The sequence below is a fragment of the Eulemur rufifrons genome, chromosome 9 (genome assembly GCF_041146395.1).
Source record: "Eulemur rufifrons isolate Redbay chromosome 9, OSU_ERuf_1, whole genome shotgun sequence".
NCBI lineage: Eukaryota > Metazoa > Chordata > Mammalia > Primates > Lemuridae > Eulemur > Eulemur rufifrons.
Window position 1 is genome coordinate 15,311,978 of NC_090991.1, and position 25,463 is coordinate 15,337,440.

At 58.5% G+C, this 25,463-nt stretch overlaps 1 protein-coding gene across 4 annotated transcripts; it reads left to right on the forward strand.

Moving 5' to 3' along the window:
* Nucleotides 1–1,953: 1,953 nt before the first annotated feature.
* Nucleotides 1,954–23,999, forward strand: MYO1C (myosin IC). Of its 4 annotated transcripts, none has more exons than XM_069482178.1 (32): nt 1,954–2,183; nt 9,551–9,706; nt 9,828–9,943; nt 10,490–10,688; nt 10,770–10,850; nt 12,480–12,659; nt 12,741–12,839; nt 13,392–13,505; nt 13,593–13,664; nt 14,054–14,173; nt 14,293–14,375; nt 14,601–14,706; nt 14,823–14,903; nt 15,164–15,255; nt 16,878–16,972; nt 17,056–17,102; nt 17,225–17,305; nt 19,422–19,527; nt 19,625–19,742; nt 20,514–20,627; nt 20,700–20,776; nt 21,133–21,201; nt 21,298–21,382; nt 21,488–21,647; nt 21,917–22,000; nt 22,514–22,607; nt 22,690–22,745; nt 22,874–23,009; nt 23,094–23,164; nt 23,253–23,350; nt 23,451–23,550; nt 23,910–23,999. In XM_069482178.1, the coding sequence occupies exons 1-32, from the start codon at nt 2,109–2,111 to the stop codon at nt 23,934–23,936; spliced, it is 3,192 nt and encodes a 1,063-aa protein (XP_069338279.1). In that variant the 5' UTR covers nt 1,954–2,108; the 3' UTR covers nt 23,937–23,999. The 4 variants fall into 4 exon arrangements, with proteins under 4 accessions (XP_069338279.1, XP_069338281.1, XP_069338280.1 ...); XM_069482180.1 differs by lacking the exon at nt 1,954–2,183 and adding an exon at nt 3,017–3,101; XM_069482179.1 differs by lacking the exon at nt 1,954–2,183 and adding an exon at nt 8,161–8,239.
* The last annotated feature ends 1,464 nt before the right edge of the window (nt 24,000–25,463 follow it).

The following is a 25,463-nucleotide window of genomic DNA, read 5'->3' on the forward strand; positions in this document are numbered from 1 at the left end:
ACTTGTGTGTGACTCTTTGATGATGGGGGGCACATGGCAATGGGCCCAGAACTCCTTGTTCAACTTCAGGGACAAGGGCCCTGTAGATCGAAACTGGACTTTCTGTGTCTGAGATCAGCAGATGTGGCCAGAGTGGGACTAGGATGAGGTTCTGGGGTGGTGACCCTGTGGGTCCCCGACCCAGGTGGAGCATGTCATGTGTGTTGTTGGATGCTTAGTTTACTCCAGGTCGAATGGGTTTCTTGGAACTGACAACCCATGGCAAAGGTGCTCTCAGTGGTTCATCCTTCCTCACTCGCCACTCTTTCACACCCTAGTCTTTAGCCTGTTCCTGGGGTAAGCTGTCCAAAACATCACCATCTTTTCTCTCTGCCCCACTTCTCCCCTGATCCTTCCTGCTGAATCTCTCCCCAGGGTACCCTATCCTTGCCCCCAATGCATACACCTGGGGCGCTCTGAACCTCTCACTTGCCCACCTGCTCTTTCGCCCATGCACAACTATCATGAGTGCTGCCACACGGCACCCTTCATTTGGCAGATGGGAGAACCAAAGTTCAGAGAAGTGTGACCCCTTCAGAGTTACACAGGCAGCTGTAGTATCATGCAAGACCAGAAATACAGGAATGAGGTCTAGATCCACCCACATAAGAGTCTCAGTTGTCCGTAAGATGCAAATGATGTACCTATTCATTCACAAGATTATTGTGAGAGAACAATTGAAAAAAACACGATGCCCACCTCTCCACTCTGATTAATGTAGCCACAGGGCTCCATTTCAGGGGTGCCCTGTTTTTCCTCCACGTGCTTACCTCTCTCCTTCCTCACACACCCCTGCCCCTGCCTCCTGTTGCAGGCCCCTTCCTCGCCCGGGAGGGGTGAGCCCAGCGGTGATTGAGAGGCGGAAAGGGGAAGGGGGAGTGCTCTCAGTCCTCTTGGCCCCAGTCAGGATATGGCTGCTCTGGGCCCACCCCGACCCGCTGGGTGGAAACAGGAAATATGTGAGACTTGGTGTGCGCTGGGTCTCTGCGCCTGGCTCCATGACTGATAAGGGCCATTGTGTGGCCAAAGGGGATGAGCCTGCCCTGGATAGATGTGCTTCCCGGAGGAAGGAAGGAAGCTTTGCTGGCCTTTCCGGGGCGGAGGAAGCCGTGGACAGGGAAGGGAAGGGTGCCTGGGAGGAGGTCCCTGCCCCTAGGACTGTCACTACCAGCACAGGCCCCCTGGACTCCAGCCCCTCCCATGCCAGCCTCTACCTCTGGAAAGGTCTGTTTCCCCATCCTCACTTCCTATGAGGAATGGCTGGAGACCAGAAGGCTCAGTCTCAGGCCAGGAAAGTGTCAGCTGTGATTTAGCAACAATATAGAAAACAGGAACATTAAGGGTGGGGGAGCACATGGGAATACAGTTGAATGTAAGGAGCAAACAGGGCTAGAGGTTGCCCATACCCAAGGAGCCCAGGAACTAACTCCCCAAGTGTTCGAGGCTCTGGAGGAGGGTAGGACAGGGGCCTCCTGCCTCTCCTGACAACTCCCTCTGCCTGGCATGACCAGCCCTCAGCAGCCCTGGCCTTTAAAACTCAAGGGGCTCACCTGCCGCTGTGGGAGGCAGCCAAGTTCAGGGGATGTGCAGGAGAGGCAGTGCCGATCCAGGAATCCTCTTGGATTAGAGGAGGATGTGCCTTCTGGTTTGGGGAGTGGTCACTATGCTCTCTAGCTGATACCAGAGAGTGGGCGACAGGAGAGGCCCAGCCATAAAGGGTAAGGGGAAAGGCTTCCTACCCTTTGACCTGGAGCCCAGGGTCCCCCATGAGTGGCTGCATCAGCTCCTTGGTTACCTGGGACAACAGGCATTTCCTCCATCCCTCAGCTCCTCCTCTTCCTGCCCCAACCCTCCGGGCCAAGAGGCCTCCCAATCAGACCTGGATTGCTCCAGCTGTGTCCTGAGGAGCTGGACCAGCCACATCCCCTGGGGCTGGAGTTGAAGCAGAACCAAGTGGCCATCCCATCGATAGACCATAGATTCCTGGCTCCGGAGCGGCCAGAGCCAGCGGGCAGGCAGACAGCTTTGCACACAGGCCCCAGTGCTCAGCACACTGGCTCTCTGCAGGAATGGCGCTACAAGTGGAGCTGATACCCACGGGGGAGATCATCCGCGTGGTTCATCCCCACAGGCCCTGCAAGCTTGTAAGCCGGGATGCTCTGGGCTGGGAGGAAGGGTGGCAGTGTCTCCCTGGGGCTTGGTGGCCCCCTCTAAGCAAATCTCTCTGGAAAGAGGTGAGCAGTGAGGAGGGGTTCTGATCCTTGGGAACAGGAACAGACTAGACACGAAGGGCAAGTGGAAGGAAGGAGCAAGGGTTTAAGGGCCACTAGAAGCAGGATTTTTCAAAGCTGGGGTCTGGATTGGAATGTTTTCTCCAACTCCCTGAACCTCAGTGGGCTGGGCTATGAACTGGGCACAAGCCGGCGACAGGGCTGCTCTGAGGACAAAGAACTAGTGCATGTCAATCTCCAGGCGCATAGTACGGGCTCAGTTAATATCCCTACCCCTTTCCTGTCTGGTCCGCGGAACTGGGACTGCCCCACGACTCAGAGCAGTAGCGTGGGTGTGGGAGGTGGGTGAAGGGAAGCGGTAGTTAGAAATGGGGAAGAACTGCCCTGCCTGGCAGGCCGGGGGAAGGTCTGTTTTGCTCTGGAGATGCAGAAGGGCCCTAGGATGAGAAGGGAGAACTCCATCAGGCGCACCCACCCACCAGCACTGCAGTGAATAGGCCGGGTCTTCGGGAGAGTGTGCGCGCGCGCGCGCGTGTGTATTTGTGTGTGGCTGTGGCGCGCCTAGTCCCGGGAACTGGTTGGGGACTGTGCCGCACCAAGTCTGGGCGGACGCGGGCCAAGGCGGGAGCCTGGGCCAAGGCCGGCTGGGGCGGGGCGGGGCCGGGGGTGCGCGCGCGCGTGCCCGGGTCTGGGCCCTGCCCGGGATGACGACAGGCGGCAGCCCGGCCCCTAGCGGGCCCTGGGCGGGGAGAGTGTGTCCCGGCCGCGGACTCCCGAGCCCGCCACGCCGCCCAGCCCGGCCCCCGCCCACGCTCCCGAAGAGCCGAGCCGGTGGGTACACGGGACACAGGCGCGGGGCGGGCAGCGGCCGCGTGGCCCTGGGAGGCCTCCGCTGGCCGGCGGGTTGGGGGAAAGAGCCGGCGGCAGGGCGCCAAGCCGGGCCCGGAGCTACCGTGAGGGAGGCGGGGGTCGCCGGCCAGGGACCGCTGGGGCCGAGGATCACCCAGCCCGGCCCGTAAGCGGTCCGAGGAGCGGGAGGTGCAGAGACTCAGCCTGGTGGGGACTTAGATTACTTGCGGGTAACGTGACGGCGGTGAAGAGCGGCTTGGGTGGCGGGATCCAGGCACCCTGCGCGCCCTTTGGGCCCCTCCCGCTGCCCAGTTCTGCCTCTGGGTTCCGGAGAAGCCGTCCGAGCGCCGCCTCTTCCCGTTCTCCGCCCCTGGGGCCCAGCCACCCAGTGGCCCCTGTGTGCCTCGGCGCGTGTGAGTGCGACGGGTGAGGGGCTCCGAGATGAATGGGAGAATGAATGGCTGGCCCAAGGCCTTGTTCACTCCGGCACGCTCCGGCGGGCTTATACTCCCCGGCTCTGAGATTCATTCATTCATCCAGGAGGCATCCACAGGGGGTTACTGAGCCCCTACTGTGTGCCTAGCTGGTTGTATGCCTGGCGTGGGAACAGTCTCCTGGGAAAGACCAACAACGAAACAGGCGATTAGTACTGAGTGGGATAAGGAGAGGCTGCGTGTTCAGGAGAATGAGGAAGGGGTTCTGGAGGAGGTGATCCCTCAACAGAGTCTCCAAGGATCAGTAAGAATCCGTGAGGTGGGGAGGAAGAGTGCACTGGGCCAAGGAAGCTGCGGGTGCAAAAGGCACAGAAGCTTAGGGAACCACGTGGGGTGGCTGGTGGCAGGGTGCAAGAGGCTCCTCCTGGCTGTATGGTAGGGGAGGGATGGGGACAGGAGAGGGCCACCTGTGCAGTGGCACTGGAATGCAGGAGCAGTGGGGTAAACTGAGGACAGTGGAGGCTGCAGGAGCCTATTTGCAGGGTCCTGACAAGAAGCAGTGAGTGCGAATCACAGGCCTGGCATATGGAGGGTGCCCTATTAACCTTCACTCTATTAGCCTGACATGTTATTTATTTATTTATTTTGAGACATTGTCTCACTCTGTTGCCCTGAGTAGAGTGCTTGTGTTGTTAGCCTAGCTCACAGCAACCTCAGACTCCTGGGCTCAAGCAATCCTCCTGCCTCAGCCTCCCGAATAGCTGGCACTATAGGCATGCACCCTGATGCCTGGCTGATTTTTCTATTTTTAGTAGAGTCGAGTTCTCACTCTTGCTCAGGCTGGTCTCCCAGAGTGCTAGGATTACAGGCATGAGCCACCATGATGGCCAACCTGAGATGTTAATTCATTTGATTTGCAAAGGCTGTGGGAAATGGATTGGTAGCAGGAAGGTGAGGAGGCCAGTCAGGAGGTTGCTGTCTTGGTCCAGGAAAGGAGCAGTGACAGAAGAGCAGAGGTGAGGTTCAGCAAGTCCTGATGGCTTAGAGTGACAAGTGGAGGGAGGAGAGCAGGACTTTTTTTTTTTTTTTGAGACAGAGTCTCACTCTGTTGCCCAGGCTAGAGTGAGTGCCGTGGCGTCAGCCTAGCTCACAGCAACCTCAAACTCCTGAGCTCAAGTGATCCTCCTGTCTCAGCCTCCCGAGTAGCTGGGACTACAGGCATGCACCACCATGCCCGGCTAATTTTTTCTATATATATTTTTAGCTGTCCATATCATTTCTTTCTATTTTTAGTAGAGATGGGGTCTCGCTCTTGCTCAGGCTGGTCTCGAACTCCTGAGCTCAAACGATCCGCCCACCTCGGCCTCCCAGAGTGCTAGGATTACAGGCGTGAGCCACCGCGCCCGGCCAAGAGCAGGACTTTTAATGCTAGGCTGTGATGACCAGCTGCAAACATCACCCTCCTCTCTACATAAAGTACACTGAACGAGGAGAATAGGTTAGGGGGCCAGGGGCTCTGTTTACTTTTGCTAGAACCCCAGGCAGAGGTGTCTGGCAGGCCAAAGGCCCACGGTTCTAGAGCCAGAATGTACATCCCTTGATTGGGGCACTGTGAACAATCAGGGTAGAGACCCTCAGTCCCCACCTTCCCCTCCTCATTTCCCTTCATAACAATTCCCTGAAGCCTGTAACAGTCCTTGGTGGGGCAGCTAGCTGTCATTGAGACAGGCTGTGGTTGCCTTTCTGTTACCCCAAGAGGCTATGATCCCACGCTGGGAGAACATTTGAGGCTTCCCACTGCCCCCAGAGGTCAGGCTTGGAGGCACCTGGCCTACACTAGCTGAAGGGCACTGGATGACCCAGGTCTGCTGGGCTGCTCCATCCCCAGTGGTTCCAGTAAACACCTCCCCAGGTGGAAGGAGACCCAGAGGCAGCCTTGGGAAATAAGTACCGGATCACTCAGGGGCCATGGCTGTACCCTAACCTTCAGCCAGCCCTTAGGCCCAGGGCCATGCTGGAGGCGCCAGAAGCCATGGCCCACTCCTTATCTGCTACCCCTAAGGCCAACACATCTACAGAATCACACAACAAGGAGGGGGCTTGTACTGGATCACTGAGGATCACTGGATCACTGATCACAGCCTGCCAGAGTAGCCCTGTTAACCACACAGAGAGGCTAGGAGGTCAGGCTAGCCCTGCAGAAGTAGTGAGTAGTAGGCTTGCTGGGTTCCAGTCCCACTTCTCCTTTCACTGGTCCTGAGACCTTGAACAAGTCACTTCAACTGCCCAGCTTCAGTTTCCCCTTCTAAAATGGATTAATAACACAGACCTCGTGGCTTGGCTGGGGGCATTGAAGGGAGTAACGTAAGAAAGCGCTGAGAACGCTGGACGCGCCGGGCGCTGCAGCCTTAGTCCTCACACTCTCTGTTCCCTGCCCTCGGGCTCGCGCTTCCGTGCAGTGAGGCGGGGCAGGCCTGGGGGTGCTGGGGGCTGTGGCCGGCCCTCAGGCCCGCCGGCGGCGGACACGCCCCTTCCTTCCGCCGCCGGGCGGTGGCTGCGGGGGCGCCAGCGAGCATCCCGGGAATGCGGCGGCGCGGCTCGGGATGGGGGGAAGCCGGCCGGACCCCTCCGCACGCGGATTCCCCTCATTCCAGCCGCTTGACGCGGCGGCGGGCGGGGCGGCGGCGGCGGGGCGGGCACTGCGGCCGCGAAGCCCGGCCCTCCAGCCCCTCCCCGCCGCCCCGACTGGCTGGAGCCGGAGCCCGGTGCCCCCACCGCAGGGGGTGGGGAGAAAGCCGAGCTCCTGGTAGGGGCTCTTGGGACCCTCCGCCCCCAGTCTTCTAAGGCTCTCCTCTTTCCTGGGCGGGCTGGGCTGGGTCCCCTCCCGGGTCCCTCCGGGGTTTTAAACCTGGGGGCACCGCAAAGGATGCCCCCCCGCCGTGAGCCCGCTCCTGCCCGCGGCGTTTGACACACCCTCTCTCCGCTCCCGCCAGTCTCTCAGCTGCGCGCTGCCATACCCAGTCCCCTCGCCCCCTCCAGAGGACCCCATCTCCCAGCTGGCGCCCCCCCCCCGCGGGGTCCCCCGGGCCGCGGCTCCGGCCAGGCTGTTGTACTTGAAGTAATGAGCCTTCCCCGCGAGGATGCAAGCCCGCACCTGCCGCGGCCTCACCCCTCCCCGGGGAGCCCTTGTCCGAGGCGCTGGGGCTTTGGGTCCCAGCTCTGCCTTTTGCCCGCTGGGACAAGTCAGTATCCACCTTCCTGTGCCTCCTGTTCCTTATCTGTTTAGTGGGGGACAGGTAAAGTGCCTTAGAGCTCTATGTAACTGGCAGACACGCCTGCCTGAGGGGCTTTCCCTACTAGATGAGACGTGGGACCCGCCTGACCCTGGGCCAGGCTCTTAGTAGGTCTGCCTGGGAGCACGTGTGGAATGAGTGTCTGGCGGAGAGAAGGGAGGGGGAGAAAGGGAGAGGGACAGGTGTTTACAGAGGGCCTGGGAGGTGCCTCAGCGCGTTATCTTAGGCTACCCAGCCCACACTTTTACGCAAGTATCAGCCACATTTTAAGGATGAAGAACAGGCTCTGAAAAGTTAAGTGACTTGCTCAGTCATGCTGCTAGTAAGAAAAAGCCAAGCCTTTTGCAAGCAAGCACTAGACATCACCATCCCCACCAGCAGTGGGATCCGAGCTAGAGTTCGCCCCCAGGCCAAAGGAGGCTGGTGCGTCCAGGGAGCCCAGCGAGGGTGGGGCTGCTGGAGGCTGGTTTGGGGAGAGGGAGGGCGTCCTGGGCAAAGGGTGTGGAGGGATCCAGAGGGATAAGAGAGGGGAGCGCCCTCCAGAGGAAACAGAGAGGGGAGGAGGCCCTGGGGCACAGAGGCTCGAGTGGGGTGTCGGAGATGGGAAAGAAGGGTGTTGGCCCCATATGCCGTAGGTCGTATGCAAATTTCCAGATGGGAAACTGAGACCTTCAGGTGCGCTCGGCAAGGGCACCATGTGGCCGTCCCTGTTCCTGGGGCGCGCGCTCCGTGCTGACAAAGAAACCTAAAGAGATTTTTGGGGGACTTAAAGTGTCGGGGCCCGTCCCCCAGAGTGTGTATGGGGGTGGACAGTGTCTTGCACCGAGGCTCCGCCCGCCCGCCCTGGCGCGCCGGCCGTATTTGGACATTTCGTTCTATTTTTAACTTTCCCGGGACTCGAGGTTGGGGGGCGGGGAGGGAAATCCTTCTTCCTCTGGGATCCACCGGCCTCAGCCCCTGTCCCGCGCCTGGCCTGGCCGAGTAGTGTAGACACCAGCCCGGAAGTGGGTTCCGGGTCGGTATAGACGCGGCGGCCGCGCGGGTTCCGGGCTCCACCCTGGAACCAACGACGTCCCTCCAGGAAAACCTGACTCAGGCCGAGCCCAGCCCGGCGGGGAGCCCCGCCCCCGCCCACCCCCGGCCCAAGGGCCCCCTTAAGCCCCTTCCCCACCCCCACCAGCTGGAGAGGGACCCAGAGTCCTGGCCCCGAGGGAGGCGGGGGAGGTCAGGGAGTCCCGCGCTTCGGAGGCCTGCGGAGGGGGCGGTGCGGGGGGCGGGTCGGCCCCTCCCTCGCTGACGCCGCCGCAGCCGCCACCGCCGAGCCCCGGACCGAGAGCGCGGGCAGCGGAGCGGGGCGCCAGGCCGGTCCGGCAGGATGCGCTACCGGGCGTCGGTGAGCCAGGGTGGCGGGCAGGGCTGGGGTCCTGGGTGTCCCTCCCTGCCTCGCGGCGTCGCCTTGGCCCTGCCAGGAAGCGGGCGCGGCCCAGGAATTTCGGGTGGAAAAACGTCCCGGAAAGTTGCAGGGGGAGGAGGCCGAGGAGGGGAGGGCCGCGGGGACGCGCGGACCCTGGGCTGGGCGATTAGTTCCTGGGGACTGCTGAAAACACCAAGACCCCTCACCCGAGGACACGGGGGCGGGGACTGCGGCCTGATTTGGCAGCAGCTTTGGGGCGGGGTTGGGGGGGGCGGTGAGGGACCAGCCCGGAGGGGTGCCCCAGGCCAGAGATTCGGGACCATCTGTGGTCAGAGGATACCTCGTGGCCTCTATGGGATCCACACCCCGCCACTACCACCACCACTTTGTTCCTCTCTGACCCTCGACACTTTTAGTGTCAATTTTCTAGAGCCCCCAGACCCTTTTTGAAGAGGGAATCTCAGCTCTGATTGCGGGGCTGAGCCTACAGGACCGGGAGGCAGCTGGGCTTTCTGTGGTAAAACCCCCACCCCTTGAGGCTTCTCAGGACTCTCAGGGGCGATGGTGTCCGGGGAGCCCAGCAGCTGGAGGGGAGGGAGTGGCCCCAACTGCGGGGGAGAGGGCCACCCCCTTCTGGAGTGGGTGTTGAGCCCAGCTGGGGTGGGAGGCCCTCTGGGGGAATCCCTTTTCTGTAGTCTGGGGGTGGCCTCTTCCTTGGTGCTAAACACCCTAAATAAACCTGGAGATTTGGGGCGGTGGCGGTGGGAGAGCTGGCCCCACCCTGCCTGCAGAATTCACCCCGAGACATTTGTCCTCCAAAGCACCTGTCACACGTGGCCCAGAGCTAAGAGGCCTGAGATCACCTGGTCTAGCAACTCCTCCTCCTTGAGGAGGAAGCAACCCAGAGAGAGGAGGGGATTTGTCCAAGATCAACAGAGCATTCTTTCTGCTACTCCAAGGTGTTCCTTCTGCTGACCCCCCCCCTTCTCCACACAAAACCAGTGCCTCCCTGGATTCTGCGGCTGTGTCCGCATGTCCTCTGGGTCCTGTAGGCTCCAGAATCTTGTGTCCAGGTCCCATGTGCCTCATGCGGTCTCTATTCTGTGTACCTGTGTCCTCAGTGTCCATGTGCCGGCGTACCGAGACCCAGGCTCTCTGTACCCAGCATGTTCTGTGTCTCGTGTCCCGGCCCCGTGCCACATGTCAGTCCTGCAGGCATAGGGGAGGAAGAATAGTGGCCTTACCTTACCCTGCTGGCTCTGACCCTCTTCCGTGGCCCGTTTTCTGCAGGCTCTGGGCAGTGACGGGGTGCGGGTGACCATGGAGAGTGCACTGACCGCCCGTGACCGGGTGGGGGTACAGGATTTCGTGCTGCTGGAGAACTTCACCAGTGAGGCAGCCTTCATCGAGAACCTGCGGCGGCGGTTCCGGGAGAACCTCATTTACGTGAGGACTAAGTGGCGAGAGGGCCAGGCGTGCTGGGGGTCACAGACATGGGGCCGAGGGGTATGCTGAGGTACCAGGGGCCTCTGGGACAAACTTTTGACCCTCCTCCCCTAACCCCCAGACCTACATTGGCCCAGTCCTGGTCTCTGTCAACCCCTACCGCGACCTACAGATTTACAGCCAGCAGCATATGGAGCGTTACCGTGGCGTCAGCTTCTACAAAGTGCCACCCCACCTGTGAGTGGCCCCCAGCCCCTCCAAGAGTGACTCCCCCATCTCTGTCTGAGATGGCCCCACCTGACCCTCACTCTAACATGACCCCTGACCTCCCACTTGGGTGAGTCCGTGTTCACATCTGTGAGGAGTCCCACAATCTCTCAGCTCCATGTGGGTGGGAGCCCCAGTTCCTCTTCCCCTCACACCCATGACTTATTGCCCAACTGTACCTGGGCATGGCCCCCCAACCCCTGACCCCGACCTACAAAGACCTCCCAACCCTACCTGTGAGTGATCCCAGCCTCCACCTAAGTGACCTCCAAGACCCCCACCTGTCAGTGACCCTGTCAGTTCTCCATCTGAGTGTGGCCCCTCCTGAATGGTGAAGGATCTCCCTTGATCCACACCTACCAGGGACCCCCCATCCCTACCCTCCAGGGTGAGCCCCCACAAGGGAACTCCAACCACCTATGGAAGTGCCCCCCCCCCAGTCCCACCTGTGGGACTCTGCCACCTGCAGCCAATGGGCCCTCCCCCCCCCAACTCCCTGCTGAGCCTCTGCCTCAGGTTCGCAGTGGCCGACACCGTGTACCGCGCACTGCGCACGGAGCGCCGGGACCAGGCCGTGATGATCTCCGGGGAGAGCGGGGCGGGCAAGACGGAGGCCACCAAGCGGCTGCTGCAGTTCTATGCAGAGACCTGCCCAGCCCCCGAGCGGGGGGGTGCTGTGCGGGACCGGCTGCTGCAGAGCAACCCGGTGCTGGAGGTGAGGGGACAGCAGCATCTGAGGGGACAGAGGGGCCGGGAGGGAATGCCAGGCATCCCTCATACCGCCATCCACTCCTAGGCCTTTGGAAACGCCAAAACCCTCCGGAACGATAACTCCAGCAGGTTTGGGAAGTACATGGATGTGCAGTTTGACTTCAAGGTACCTGTGGGTGTGGCGGGGGGGGGGGGGGACGCGCGCTCCCATTCAGCAGGCTCAGTGTGTGTTGAGCACCTGCTATGTGCCAGGCACTGTTCTAGGCACTGGTGGTACGGCAGTGAAGCAGACAGAAATCCTGCCTCCCGAGGTGACAGACAATAAACTGAAAAATAATAATTCAGGCCATGGCAGAAAATAAAGTAAAGTAAAGGCTGGGGGGCAATTGCAATTTTAAATAAGGCAGATAGGGTAGGCGTCACTGAGAAGGTGGCATTTCAGTAAAGGCTTATGGCAGACAGAGAAGCAAGCCAAAGCCATGCACATACCCCGGGGGAGACAGTCCAGGCAGCAGGGGTAGCCAGTGCAAGGGCCCTGAGGTGGGGTGCCACTTGATGCGTTCAAGGACAGCAAACAGTGGCCAGAGAAAAGAGCAAGGGGGGCCGGGTGCTGGGATTACAGGCATGAGCCACTGAGCCCGGCCTCTTATAAGTTTTTTATTATTTTTGTAAGGTCAGTAGTAACGTCCCTACTTTCATTTCTTTTTTTTCCTTAGCACTCTGGGAGGCCAAGGCGGGAGGATCGCTTGAGCTCAGGAGTCCGAGACCAGCCTGAGCAAGAGCGAGACCCTGTCTCTACTAAAAATAGAAAGAAATTAGCTAGACAACTAAAAATATATAGAAAAATTAGCCAGACATGGTGGCACATGCCTATAGTCCCAGCTACTCAGGAGGCTGAGGCAGAAGGATTGCTTGAGCCCAGGAGTTTGAGGTTGCTGTGAGCTAAGCTGATGCCACGGCACTCTAGCCCGAGTGACTCTGTCTCAAAAAAAAAAAAAAAAAAAAAAAAAGGAAACTGAACTTCCCTCCTAAAAAAAATTTTTAAAAAAAGGAAGAAAAGAGTAAGGGTCTGGGGAAGGTGAGGCCAGATGGTACAGGTGCTTTTGGGTCTTTGCAAGAACTTTTTTTTTTTTTTTAACTCTGAGTAGAAGGGGAGTCACTGGAGGGTTTTGAACAGAAGTGTGTTGTGATCTGACTCTCCTCTTAAAAAGATCACTCTTGCTGCTCTGTTGGCAATAGATGGCAGGGGAGCCAGGCCAAGCCAGGAAACCGGTTAAGGGGCTGATGTAATAATGCAGGTGACAGGTGACGGGCTCAGAGCGGTGTGGTGGCAGTGATTGGATTCTGGATGTTTTGGAAGTTAAGGCAGCAGGATTGGGTGTCTGATTGGATGTAGGGGACAGGACGGAAGAAAAGGAGGCTTCCAGGAGGACTGCCACCTTCTTGGCCTGAAGGATTAGAAGGATGTAGTCACATTGACCAAGGTGGGAAGACACTAACAGAGCTCATTTGAGGAGGGGGAAGATGAGGAGTTCAGTTTCAGGCCTGTTGAGTTTGAGATGTCTGTCAGGCCCCCACATGGAGATGCCAAGTAGATGGAGTTGAATCTCCCCATTTCTTAGATTAAGAAACTGAGGCCAGAGGGGGTATCATGCCTGAGCCCACATAGCTAGTAGAAGGGCTGGAATTAGAGCCAAGTTCTGGCCGACTCCCGAGCCCAGGAGCGCAGAGGAGAGAAAGGGGAAGATGGGCTCTATTCCCCAGCCCGTGAGCAATCCCTGTGCCCTGCCCACAGGGCGCCCCCGTGGGTGGCCACATCCTCAGTTACCTCCTGGAGAAGTCTCGAGTGGTGCACCAGAATCACGGGGAGCGGAACTTCCACGTCTTCTACCAGCTTCTGGAGGGGGGAGAGGAGGAGATGCTGCGCAGGCTGGGCTTGGAACGGAACCCCCAGAGCTACCTGTACCTGGTGAAGGTGAGTGGCTGGCAGGTAGGGCAGGTGCCACCGAGGGGGCCCGGTGCCAGGGCTGGCAACCCAGCTGTGCCCTTCCTCCAGGGCCAGTGTGCCAAAGTCTCCTCCATCAATGACAAGAGTGACTGGAAGGTTGTCAGGAAGGCTCTGACGGTCATCGACTTCACTGAGGACGAAGTGGAGGTGAGGCCTCTTCTGGGGACCCTCCCTTTTCTCCTGTCACACCCCAAAGGTCTCATTTTACTTTTATTTATTTTTTTAATTTTATTATTATTATTATTTGAGACAGAGTCTCACTCTGTTGCCCGGGCTAGAGTGCTGTGGCATCATCACAGCTCACAGCAACTTCAAACTCCTGGGCTCAAGCGATCCTCCTGCCTCAGCCTCTCAAGTAGCTGGGACTACGGCATGCGCCACCATGCCCCGCTAATTTTTTCTATATATTTTTAGTTGTCTAGCTAATTTCTTTCTATTTGTAGTAGAGACGGGGTCTCGCTCCTGCTCAGGCTGGTCTCGGACTCCTGAGCTCAAGCGATCCCCCTGCATTGGCCTCCCAGAGTGCTAGGATTACAGGCATGAGCCACCACCCACACCCGGGCTTCCTTTTACTTTTAAAACCCATTTCCACTTCTGGCCCCCTCCTCCTCTCAAACACTTCACTTGCTCCCTGCTCATCTCACCATCCAGCTCTTGGGGCTCTGGGTCCCCCTTACCTGTCCCCACCTGCTCCCCTAGGACCTGCTGAGCATAGTGGCCAGCGTCCTACATTTGGGCAACATCCACTTTGCTGCCGATGAGGAGAGCAATGCCCAGGTCACCACTGAGAACCAGCTCAAGTACCTGACCAGGGTGAGTGGGGTGGGCGGAGGACAAGGGGCAGGGTGGCAGGGGCAAGGGGGTTGCACCCTCACCACACCCATGCCCCACCCTTGGCAGCTCCTCGGAGTGGAAGGCTCAACGTTGCGGGAAGCCCTGACACACAGGAAGATCATTGCCAAGGGCGAAGAGGTGAGCCCGAGCCTTTGCCTCCCCAGCTGGTGGGGCACCACGTGTTCCAAGGCAGCCCTCCTGCTCCCATCATTCCCCCTTCCCTGGGGGGCTCAGAGAGGCACAGCAAGCTGGCCAGGGTCACACAGGAAGAATGACAGAGTCAGGCTGGAACCAGACTCTCACTTCGAGAATGAGGCCTCTTGTCCCTATGCCACCTTCTCTCTGGTGTGGTTGCTCAGTGCTCCCCTGGCATCCCTCTACCAGCGCCACCTCACATCCCCCGGGCTCACTGGAGCTGGGAGGGCAGAGTGGTCACAGTCTCCTGCCCTTCTGCCTGAGCCAGAAGGGGACGTGCGATGCATAACTGTCTGTGGCATTCATCTCCTTGTCGCATCCTACGCTGACAGCTCCTGAGCCCACTGAACCTGGAACAGGCTGCGTATGCACGAGACGCTCTTGCAAAGGCCGTATACAGTCGCACTTTTACCTGGCTGGTCGGGAAGATCAATAGGTCACTGGCCTCCAAGGTGAGGCTCGGTCCATGCTGTTCCCAAAGCTAGCAGGAACGGCGGTCCAGGGAGGCCGGGGGCTGGAGCAGGGGGTGGTGAACAGTGGGACCCACGCTCTCGGTTATGGCTGGCCCTAGGACGCTGAGAGCCCCAGCTGGCGGAGCACCACTGTTCTTGGGCTCCTGGACATTTATGGCTTTGAAGTGTTTCAGCATAACAGGTCAGTGCCACCTTTATCCCCTGCCTGTCTCTCCTCCTGTCCCCGCTGTCCTGGTCCCTCTCTTCTGTCCCCCAGCCTCAATCATTCCTGCCCAATGACTCCCCCAGCCAGCCTGGGTCCTGCTCTGTGTTCTTACCTTATCTGCTCAGGGGCCTCGTCGTGTCTTTTCCCTCTCCTGCTCTGTGTCCCCTTGAGCTACCGTGGGCTTTTCTCTTTCCTGCACAGCTTTGAGCAATTCTGCATCAATTACTGCAACGAGAAGCTGCAGCAACTCTTCATCGAGCTGACGCTCAAGTCGGAGCAGGAGGAATACGAGGCAGAGGGCATCGCGGTGCGTGCAAGCCTGCGGGTGCCCCCTACGTACCACAGGGAGCCCAGGCATTGGGGACCTCCAGGAGAAGGTACTAAGACCCCACGATGATGCCTCCCCTCCCTTTTCCCCCTCAGTGGGAGCCTGTTCAGTATTTCAACAATAAGATCATCTGTGACCTGGTGGAGGAGAAGTTCAAGGGCATCATCTCCATTTTGGTGAGTCCTCGGCTCCTCCAAGACCTCGGGCTGGGGGCTGGCTGGGAGGATGTCCCCCCATCCATCCCCTTTCTCTCCAGGCTGGTCCACAGAGGGCCAGAGTTTGGGGATGAGCAGGGACAGGGCAGGGCTGTGTGTGGAGGGTGGGGTGAGGAGCTGGCCCAGGCTGGAAGCTGTCTGTGGGAGCCTTCCTGCACGGTGCCCCAATCTTCTCTGCTCTTGGCCCCCCCATACATCCCTCCCCCGTGCCACACCCCCAGGATGAGGAGTGTCTTCGCCCTGGGGAGGCCACAGATCTGACCTTCCTGGAAAAGCTGGAGGACACAATCAAGTACCATCCGCACTTCCTGACGTGAGTGGGCTGCAGGGCTGCTCGGGGTGGGGACGCACGTGGGGCAGAGCCTGTGGAGGGCGGGGGCCATCCACAATCACAAAACACCAGCCACAAGGAGGTGACCAGGGGAGGTGCTAAGGTAAGTGCGGCTCTTGTGCATCCAGAAAGTAAGAAGCCAGTAGCATGGCTTCCTTCTCATGCTTTTTTGAAAATGAAACTTGCTAAGATTTTTTAGCTCCCTTATTTGGAATTTTGTTTTTACTTAAGGAATCTCCTAATGTAAGGAGAGGTAGAAACAAGCACCTCTGTCCAAGTGGTTCTGCATATTTTATGCACATCATCGCTTAACCTGCAGTGACTCTTTCCGCAGGTGTTCTTGGTGTTCTTTCCATTTTACTGAGACTCAAAGAGGCGAAGGCATTTGCCCAAAGTTATCTCACATCTAGGTGGCAGGGCTGGCGCTCAGTCCCAGGGCTGCCAAATGCCAAAGCCTGAGGGCCTGAGCCCTGCTTATTAGTATGATAAAAACTTGTTTCTCTCACGCCTGTAATCCTAGCACTCTGGGAGGCCGAGGTGGGCGGATCGTTTGAGCTCAGGAGTTCGAGACCAGCCTGAGCAAGAGCGAGACCCCACCTCTACTAAAAATAATAGAAAGAAATTATATGGACAGCTAAAAATATATATAGAAAAAATTAGCCGGGCATGGTGGCGCATGCCTGTAGTCCCAGCTACTCGGGAGGCTGAGACAGGAGGATCGCTTGAGCTCAGGAGTTTGAGGTTGCTGTGAGCTAGGCTGACACCATGGCACTCACTCTAGCCTGGGCAACAGAGTGAGACTCTGTCTCAAAAAAAAAAAAAAAAAAAACTTGTTTCTGATTGCAAAAATGACATTGCTCATTAGATAAAAGTTGGAATGCGTGCAAAAGCCACTTGTAATCCTGTCACCCAGAGGTCATCCCTGTTAACAATGTCAGGCATTTCCTTCCTGCCTTTTTCTATACATTTTTTTTTCACAGTCGAGAACTTATTGTGTATAAGGCTCAGGATAGTGTTGTATCATCAAACAGAAAGTTTTCCTGAAAACACTTCCTCCGATGGCTCTAACCCTCGGGTACTCCAGGGTTCTCACCAAGCCTTCGGGGGCCCCCAGGTTTCTGCTGCAATTAACAAGGCTGCCACAGACATCTCTATGCCTTAAATCTTTGTCTGTATCTCTGGTTAGTTGCTTGGGATAGTTCTTAAAAGTAGTAAATGAGCTAAAGGGTTTAACGTACTTAAGACTTAAGTGTTCTCTTAGGGTGGATTCCGTTCTGAAAATGGAGTGGGCAGCTCACCATTTTCTGAGCAGTCCTACAGCGGCCAGAGGCAATGACAGTAGCCCTCTGCCCTTCCAGCCTTGGCAGTCCAGAGGCCGAGGTCCTAGTACTGGCACTCTGTGACCCTGGGCGAGGCCATTAACCTCCTTGAGCCTCAGTGCCCTCCTCTGTGCAGGGGGCTGCTGGCCCCACCTTGCATGCCCCATGGCAGGCGGGTTGCAGGACGGCCCTCCGGAGCAGGAACCAGCTCAGGAGGCCCCTGCAGCAGGCAGAGGGCACAGCTCAGGTCAGCAGTCTGTAGCTTCCTCTCCCCATCACCCCCAGGCACAAGCTGGCTGACCAACCAACCAGGAAATCTCTGGGCCGAGGGGAGTTTCGCCTCCTGCACTATGCTGGAGAGGTGACCTACAGCGTGACAGGTGAGGATCCTGGGACGGGGTCCCACAGGGCCAAGGAGGGGGAGCCCTCCCTCACCTCACATCTGCTCTCCCCCCGCCCCCAGGGTTTCTGGATAAAAACAATGACCTTCTCTTCCGGAACCTGAAGGAAGTGAGGAGGACACGGGGGTCGGGGGGGCTCAGGATGGGGGCTGGGGGAGTGCACAGCTCTGCACAGGAACCTGCCCCGCCTGCCCCCGGGCTCCCACCCTGACCCCTGCTCTGCCCGCACAGACCATGTGCAGCTCCCAGAATCCCATCATGAGCCAGTGCTTCGACCGGAGCGAGCTCAGTGACAAGAAGCGGCCGGAGACGGTACAGAGGACGTGGGACCCAGGGGGACGCGTGTGGGTCCGAGCATGAACGAGTGCCTGCGTGATCCCGGGAGCTGGCAGTGTGTGTTTGAGTGTGTGTGTTTGTAGGTGCCTGTGTGCACAGCTGTGTGTGTCTGCAGGGGGCTGTGTGGGCCCGTGTGCGTGTGCCTGTGTCTCTAAGGGCATCCATGTGTACACACCTGTCTGCGTGGGTGCTTTCGCGTGTCCACCCACTCAGCAGACATTTGTAGCAGACATTGCTAAGCACTGAGGATACGAAAATGAGTAGGTGCACTCACAGAAATGTGTGCAGAGTGCTTTGGAAACTTAGAAGAGGGAGCAGCAAACTGCCTGAGGGAGTGGAAGGAGTGAGGGGGTCAGGGAAGGCTCCCTGGAGGACGAAACATTTGGGATAACTTGGGAATGAGTTATGTGCTTGTCAGATGGACCTGTGGGAGGGCGCTGTGGGCAGCAGGAGAGCCCAACACAGACGCACGGAGAGCCCAGAAAAGGCCAGGAGGTCTGCAGGAGAGCAACACCATTGAGCAGAGGGGCTGGGAAGGGCAGGTGTGCCCAGCGGTGCCAGATGCAGGGAGAGCTCCCGTGAGGTCTGGCTGTTGGGCTTGGAAGAGGAGGGTCAGGGCAGCCCCAGGAAGAGCAAGGTCAGTAGGTCAGCAGGGACATGGATGCCAGACTGGTGCAGGCTGACACATGTTCACCAGGGAGGGCACGAAGGCGTGTTGCCCAGGCTCTGGCTCCCTGGGACCCTGCCCTCCTCACCCTCTCCCTGAGCACCCTCATCCTCCTGGCCTCAGTGTCTCCCTGCTGAGGACGCTTGCATGCCCACTCCTGCCCAGGCCTTGACAGCAAGCCACAGATTTGAGTATCTAGTAATCTCCCCCCAGGGGCCCCCAGGCACCCCAGACTCACTGGTCTGTAACCAGTGGGCCCTTGGTTGCCCAGCAACACCCCCTCCCAGGCTTTCTCCTTCTGTGTCACTAACTCAAGACAGGGATCACCCACTACAATCCCCCAGGTCAGAAACCTGGGCATCATCCGTGGTTCTTCACTCTCCCCTGTCTCCCTCATCCAACTGCTGGATCTTGCCTGTGGCTATTGCCTGAGTACTTCTCAGCTCCTTCCCTGCAAGCCCTGCTCCGGCTCGGCCTTGTTATCTCTCCTCTGAGCTAGCCGGCCTCCTCCCTGGCCTCCTCCCTGGTCTCCCGGATTCCCACCTGCCCCTGCTGGCCCATCCTCCACACATCTGCTGTGGAGATATTCCAAAGTGCACGTCTGTTTCTGTCACTCTCTTACTACAGATTCTTCATTGGCTCCCTAGTTCCCTCAGGCTAAAACCCAGTCTCCCCCGTGTGACCCTCCCATGATACTGCCTTTGCCTGTCTCTCTAACCTCACTTTTTTACTCTCTGCCTTGATTCTTACATGGCTCAGAGCTCCCTGTGTACATCAAGCCTTCGCTCAGCCTCTCCTACCTGGAATGCCTTTCTCTCCTCTCTTCCTTCTGGCCATTTCTTGCTTATCCTTTAAATCTCACCAAAGGTCATTTCCAGAAGGCCTTTCCTAATGCTCCCTGCCCCACAGACTGGATTAGTTGTCCCTTCTTGGTGCTCCCAGAACCCCCAGGCGTACACCCCTATTATTAATGGGACCACAGGGATTGCAAATTTTTGCCAAGGAGACAAAATCTTTGCCCACGGGCCCGAGATCCTTGAAGGCCCTGCAAAGCAATGTACAGAGATAATGGTTGAATGCGTAGCGTAGGACGCACTGCTTAGGAATGTATCCCTGAAGTTCTAGAAAGAAAAAGAGTGGTTGCTAAAGGGAGATGTAGGATTGAGGTTGCCGAGAGACCTCAGCAGGATTTTTAGGCCTGAGTGAGGTTCCTAAGCTGAGGTCTCTAGCCCAGCCCAGGATGCAGGGCGGAGTCTGGCCCCTCCTCTGTTGTGAGGGTGGGGTGTGGGAGGAAGTAAGGGCCCAGCAGAGGCCAGGGGCTGCTGACGGGTCAACAGCTGGGGTGGGGGTGGGGGGGTGCCGGTGCAGGGGTCAGTGGCTTCAGCCCTGCTCCGGCCAACCTAACATTCCCCCTTGGCTTGCCAGGTGGCCACCCAGTTCAAGATGAGCCTTCTGCAGCTGGTGGAGATCCTGAAGTCTAAGGAGCCCGCCTACATCCGCTGCATCAAGCCTAATGACTCCAAACAGCCCGGTAGCCCCTCCCGCCCCATGGGGCTTGGGGGCTGGGCCTCCCCTGCAGAGCCAGCTGTCAGCTAAGCCTGCTGACCACCCCGTTACCCCTCCCCCAGGCCGCTTTGATGAGGTGCTGATCCGCCACCAGGTGAAGTATCTGGGGCTGATGGAGAACCTGCGGGTGCGCAGAGCCGGCTTTGCCTATCGCCGCAAATACGAAGCTTTCCTGCAGAGGTGGGGCGCCCGGCACCCCTCCAGGGGAGGAGAGTGGGAGGGTAGGGGCCTCCTAAGTCCCACGGGGGAGGACAAGGATTCTCCACCCCATTTTAATTTTTCAAATTTATTTTTATTTATTTATTTTTAATTTTTATTTTTTTGAGACTGGTTCTCAGTTGTGTTGCTGGTCCAGAAACTCCTGGGGAGCGATCCTCCCCCCACAGCCTCCCAAGTAGCTGGGATTGCAGTCAGGTGCCACCAAACTCAGCTCTTAGTCCTATTTTATTTTATTTTATTTATTTATCTTGGGACAGAGTCTCACTCTGTTGCCAGGGCTAGAGTGCAGTGGCATCAGCCTAGCTCACAGCAACCTCAAACTCCTGGGCTCAAGGGATCCTCCTGCCTCAGCCTCCCAAGTAGCTGGGACTATAGGCATGCGCCACCATACCTGGCTAATTTTTTCTATTTTTAGTTGCCCAGCTAATTTTTTCTATTCTTAGTAGAGATGGGGTCTCGCTCTTGCTCAGGCCGGTCTTGAACTCCTGAGTTCAAAGAATCCTCCAGCCTCAGCCTCCCAGAGTGCTAGGATTACAGGCGTGAGCCACTGTGCCTGGCCAGTATCATCTTTAAAATGGGGTCAGTGACAGAGCAACCTCAGGGCTTTCTGTGAGCTGTGAGCAAGTCAATGGGGACCACCCAGCAGGTGCCCAGGAAAAGCTGATCTGGGCCCCCAGAGAAGGGTGCTGGCTGAGGTGGGGGCTGGGTACATTCTTGCTTCTCCTGTCCCAGGTACAAGTCGCTGTGCCCAGAGACATGGCCCACATGGTCAGGTCGGCCCCAAGATGGGGTGGCTGTGCTAATCAGACACCTGGGCTACAAGCCAGAAGAGTACAAGATGGGCAGGTGAGTGGTGCCCATGCCTGCTATCTGGGGAAACGGGGGTGGCAACCCAGGGCTGATCACTGCTGCCCTCAGGACCAAGATCTTCATCCGCTTCCCCAAGACCCTGTTTGCCACGGAGGATGCCCTGGAGGTCCGGCGGCAGAGCCTGGGTGAGAGAGACCCACCCTTCCTGTCCCACTGGGGGTCCACTCAGGAAAGCAGGAAGAAGGCGCTGCTTTGGGGCTCCTCCAGGAAGTCCACTGGCCCATGTTCAGCTCCCCTCCTCCTTGCCAGCTCTAGCCTGAGCCCCACCCCCGCCATCCTGCCTGCCTGCTGGAGGCAAACTCTGGGCACATTCCCACATTCATTTGCTCTCTTTCATTCACTCTCCTTTGACTCATTCACCCTCTCACTGGATGGCTTGTTCAGCCACTCCCTCATTCCTGTCACTCACTGAGCTCGGCCAGTGCCAGGCTCCCTGCTGGCTCCCTGAGCTCTGGCCAGTGACTTTCTTTCCCAACCACAGCCACGAAGATCCAGGCCGCCTGGAGGGGCTTTCACTGGCGGCAGAAATTCCTCGGGGTGAAGCGATCAGGTGCGGGGCCCACGGGTCTTCAGGTGGGGTGGGGTCAGAGACTAGGGTGGGCCATGTGACGAGGAGATAGAGCTCAGCCATCTGTGGTCCCCACAGCCATCTGCATCCAGTCATGGTGGCGGGGAACGCTGGGCCGGAGGAGGGCAGCCAAAAGGAAGTGGGCGGCACAGACCATCCGGCGGTGAGCGCTCAGGCTCCGTGAGGGGGCTGCAGAGCAGGGGGGCTGGGGGGGGGGGTTCATTGCCAGGCTTCTCACCCCCAACCCTGTCCTGCCTCCCACCCCCAGGCTCATCCGTGGCTTCATCCTGCGCCATGCCCCCCATTGCCCTGAGAATGCCTTCTTCCTGGACCATGTGCGCACCTCTTTTTTGCTTAACCTGCGCCAGCAGCTGCCCCGGAATATCCTGGACACGTCCTGGCCCACGCCCCCACCTGCCCTGCGTGAGGTCTGTGGGCCCTCCCTGCTGAGTTAGGGACCAGCAAGGCACTCGGCAGAGGGGTCTGAGTATCATGTGGCCGGAAGGGCAGTGCAGGGGTGTGTCGCGGGTACTGGAGCTGGGCCGCCGCGGAGAATGCGTTCTCCTGAGAGAAACAACTCAGGAATGGAAGTGTTGTCCAGGTGTTAACCAGAGGCCTAGGGGTGGGTGCGTATTTGATGTCTTCAGAGGGAAGGGGCCAGGCTGCCTAGGTGCTCTGACCTCGCTCCTCCCCTCAGGCCTCGGAGCTCCTGCGGGAGCTGTGCGTGAAGAACATGGTGTGGAAGTACTGCCGCAGCATCAGCCCCGAGTGGAAGCAGCAGGTACGGAGAGCAGGAGACCGGTGGGGTGGGGTCTGGGCGGTGGGGTGGGGTCTAGGCAGTGGGGTGGGGGAGCACAGGCGTGGCACAAAGGGTGCTGCCTGGGGAGTATGTTACCCTGTTTACCGTGCGACTTCAATTGGATGCCAGCCTCTCTTGGGCCTAGTATAGGAAGTGGAAGCTGGAGTAGATTTTGGGTGGCAAATAGGGTTCATCTTGCGATTGATTGGTAGAGACTACCCCAAACCCCGTGTTGAAAAGGCTGCATCTTCACCCCGATCGATTGGTGATGTCCACCACAGTTAGAGAGACTGGCACTGCTGGTTGATGTGCCTTGTATTTGCCAGCTCAGTGTTGGATGGTGCTGAAGGACCTCCCAGCTCAGATAATCGGTGGCAGCTTTGAGTACTGGCTCTCCTGTTGCTGGGACCAGAGAGCCGGTGAGGGCGGCTGTCTCAGCTCCTGTGATGGTGCCCACCCCTCACGACATTCTCCCCACTCCCCTTGTCTCCTCAGCTGCAGCAAAAGGCGGTGGCCAGTGAGATCTTCAAGGGCAAGAAGGATAATTACCCCCAGAGTGTCCCCAGGCTCTTCATCAGCACGCGGCTCGGTGAGCCCCTGACTTCCCAGCACGCCAACCTTCCCTGTGGTGCTGCTCCCTCCTCTGACTCCCCCGCCCATTTGGGTCGCAGGTGCAGACGAGATCAACCCCAGAGTGCTGCAGGCCCTGGGCTCTGAGCCCATCCAGGTGAGACCCCACCTGCAGCTCTCACTCCAGCGGAGTTCTGCTGCCCCGGGGCTGGAAGCGGGTGAGGGCACAGGCAGAGGATGAGGAGGTCACCCCTGGAGCCCCTTCAGCCTGCGCTCTGTCCCCAGTATGCCGTGCCTGTGGTGAAATACGACCGCAAGGGCTACAAGCCTCGCTCCCGGCAGCTGCTGCTCACGCCCAACGCCGTGGTCATTGTGGAGGACGCCAAAGTCAAGCAGAGGATTGACTACGCCAACCTGACTGGTCAGCCGGAGTCCAGGGCTGCATGGGGAGCATGGTGGGCCCTGCTCTGACTCTTGATCTTTGACCTCTGCCCTCGCCCCTCAGGAATCTCTGTCAGCAGCCTGAGTGACAGCCTATTTGTGCTCCACGTGCAGCGTGAGGACAATAAGCAGAAGGTGCCCCTTGGGGCCTGGGAGGTGGGTGGGGGTCCTCTAGCTCTGGGCAGGGCCTGACCCATCCTCTTCCTGTCTGGGTCCCCCCCAGGGGGATGTGGTGCTGCAGAGTGACCACGTGATTGAGACACTGACCAAGATGGCCCTCAGCGCCGACTGTGTAAACAACATCAACATCAACCAGGGCAGGTGAGGCAGGTGGGCCAGTGGGCCATGTGGGGACAGGGCGGGGACCCACCTTGGGGATCGGTCTCTGTGAAGAAGTCCTCATGCACTCCTTTCCCTCCAGCATCACGTTTGCAGGGGGGCCCGGCAGGGATGGCATCATCGACTTCACACCCGGCTCGGAGCTGCTCATCACCAAGGCCAAGAACGGGCACCTGGCTGTGGTGAGTGGGGCCAGGCTGGAGCCTGGGCACCCCATCCGTGGGTCTTAATCCAGAGGGCACCATACCACCCTCTTCCTCCCAATGCCCACCTGTGAGGGGTCGTTTGAGCCCCACAGTGCAGAGGGTCACAAAGATGGCAGCAAGGGGACGATCCAGAGTGATTGGGAGTGTGCCAGGTGGGTGGAGAGGCCCACTCTGGCAGGGCAGCAAACATTCCTATTGGAGCAGGATCAGTCTCCAGGATGGGGGCCACAAGGCCCCGGCCTGCTACTGCCTGTATCCAACCCAGAGTGCAGGTACCCGGAGCACCTCTGTCTGCTTCCCCCTCACCACGTGGGCTTCTCTCTCTGCCCTCACAGGTGGCCCCACGGCTGAATTCTCGGTGATGAAGGCGCCACTGGACCCCGTCCCAACTCCCAATGCTTTGCTTATCTCCTCCCCCCCTTCCCAATTACCAAAGACTCAAGCTTCCAGACAGGGACCCAGGGACACCTCAAAGCCCACCTGTAAACTCCTGCCTCCTGCCCACCCCTCTCTTGAGGAGTAGCAGGGGCCAGGGAGCTACCCCAGGAGTGGGCCAGGCCGGGCCACAGCAATAGGAAAGCTGGGGCCAGAGCAAACCATGCCGGCCCAGCTGCCAATGCCAAATATTTGAGAGAAGGGAACTTTTGCCGAGGTTTTTTCTGAGATTTTTTGATGCTTTATAGGAAACTATTTTTTAGAAAAGCCATTTTCCCACCCCAAGACACACTGGATGTGTTTTCCGTGACTCCAACAGGGCAAGGAATGTAGAGGAGAGGTTGGGTGGGCTGGGCTCTGGTGCGCTCTTCCCTGGCCAGGCCACCCTCTCCTCATTCCCTTAGTACCTTGTCTTTCTGTCTGTCTGTCTGCTGCCTGCCCACCCACCTGCACCTTTTGCAGCCCACTCTGGCCTCCACATGGGGGCTGAGACCACCCTTGCCTGCCCCCTTCTTCCTGCCTTAAGAATGCCCTTTTCGTATCATCATCCCAGTCTGAGGGCAAGCTGGAGTGGAGAAGGGGGTCTTAGGCCATAGAACTTGGAAGACCCTGAGAGATCACCTAGTGCAGCCTCCTGATGTTATAGCGCAGAAGACAGACGCCCAACGAGGGGACTTGCCCAGGTTCATACAGAAGGCAGCGGTAAAACCGGGACTGCAGCCCTGTCCTCAGCGTGCTTCACTGCCACTCCCAGGGACAGGGAGCCCCATAAAAACACAGGTCATATCTTACGTGTGCATCTGGCTCCCTGACCAGCAATCACCCACGGGGGCCACCAGGTGGGAGGAGCACTTCTGCCTGAGTCCATGCCTTAGGATGACAAACACCCTGCCCTCACACTTTGGCCCCATTCAAGGATGTGGAGCCTTTACCGGCCCCTGACCCCTCCCTGGCCTGGGAGCCTGGGGAAGGGGCTGGCCTTGGGAGGCGCTGCAAGAGCACCACCTCTTTCTGCTGCTTCCCCCACCTCTGCCCCTAGAGGGCCTGAGAGCTGCCCACCTGCCTCTGTGCCCTCCAGGGGTCTCAGCTCACTGCTGACACTTCTGCAATCCAGAGAAACACTAAATAAAGCAATATGTGTTTGCCAACATGGTCTCCTTGTGGATATTAGGAAAGGAAGAAGGCCTCTAGAAGACAACCAGGGGCCTTGTATTGCATCTTTGTCTCGTCCCCAGAAGGAAGGAGGCAGGGCTCTTACCCAGGGTTCCCCAGTAGCTGCACTGCAGACTCACTCTCACTGATGGCCTGTGCAGGCTGGGAAAAAAGAAGCGTCACACGGACCTAGGCCACATGGTCCTCAGCTGGGTAAGCTGAGCTGGCGGACAGAAACACATCCCAGTGCAAGTAGTTCAGGCACCAGGGCACACACTGCTGAGAGACCGGCTCAGGCGGGA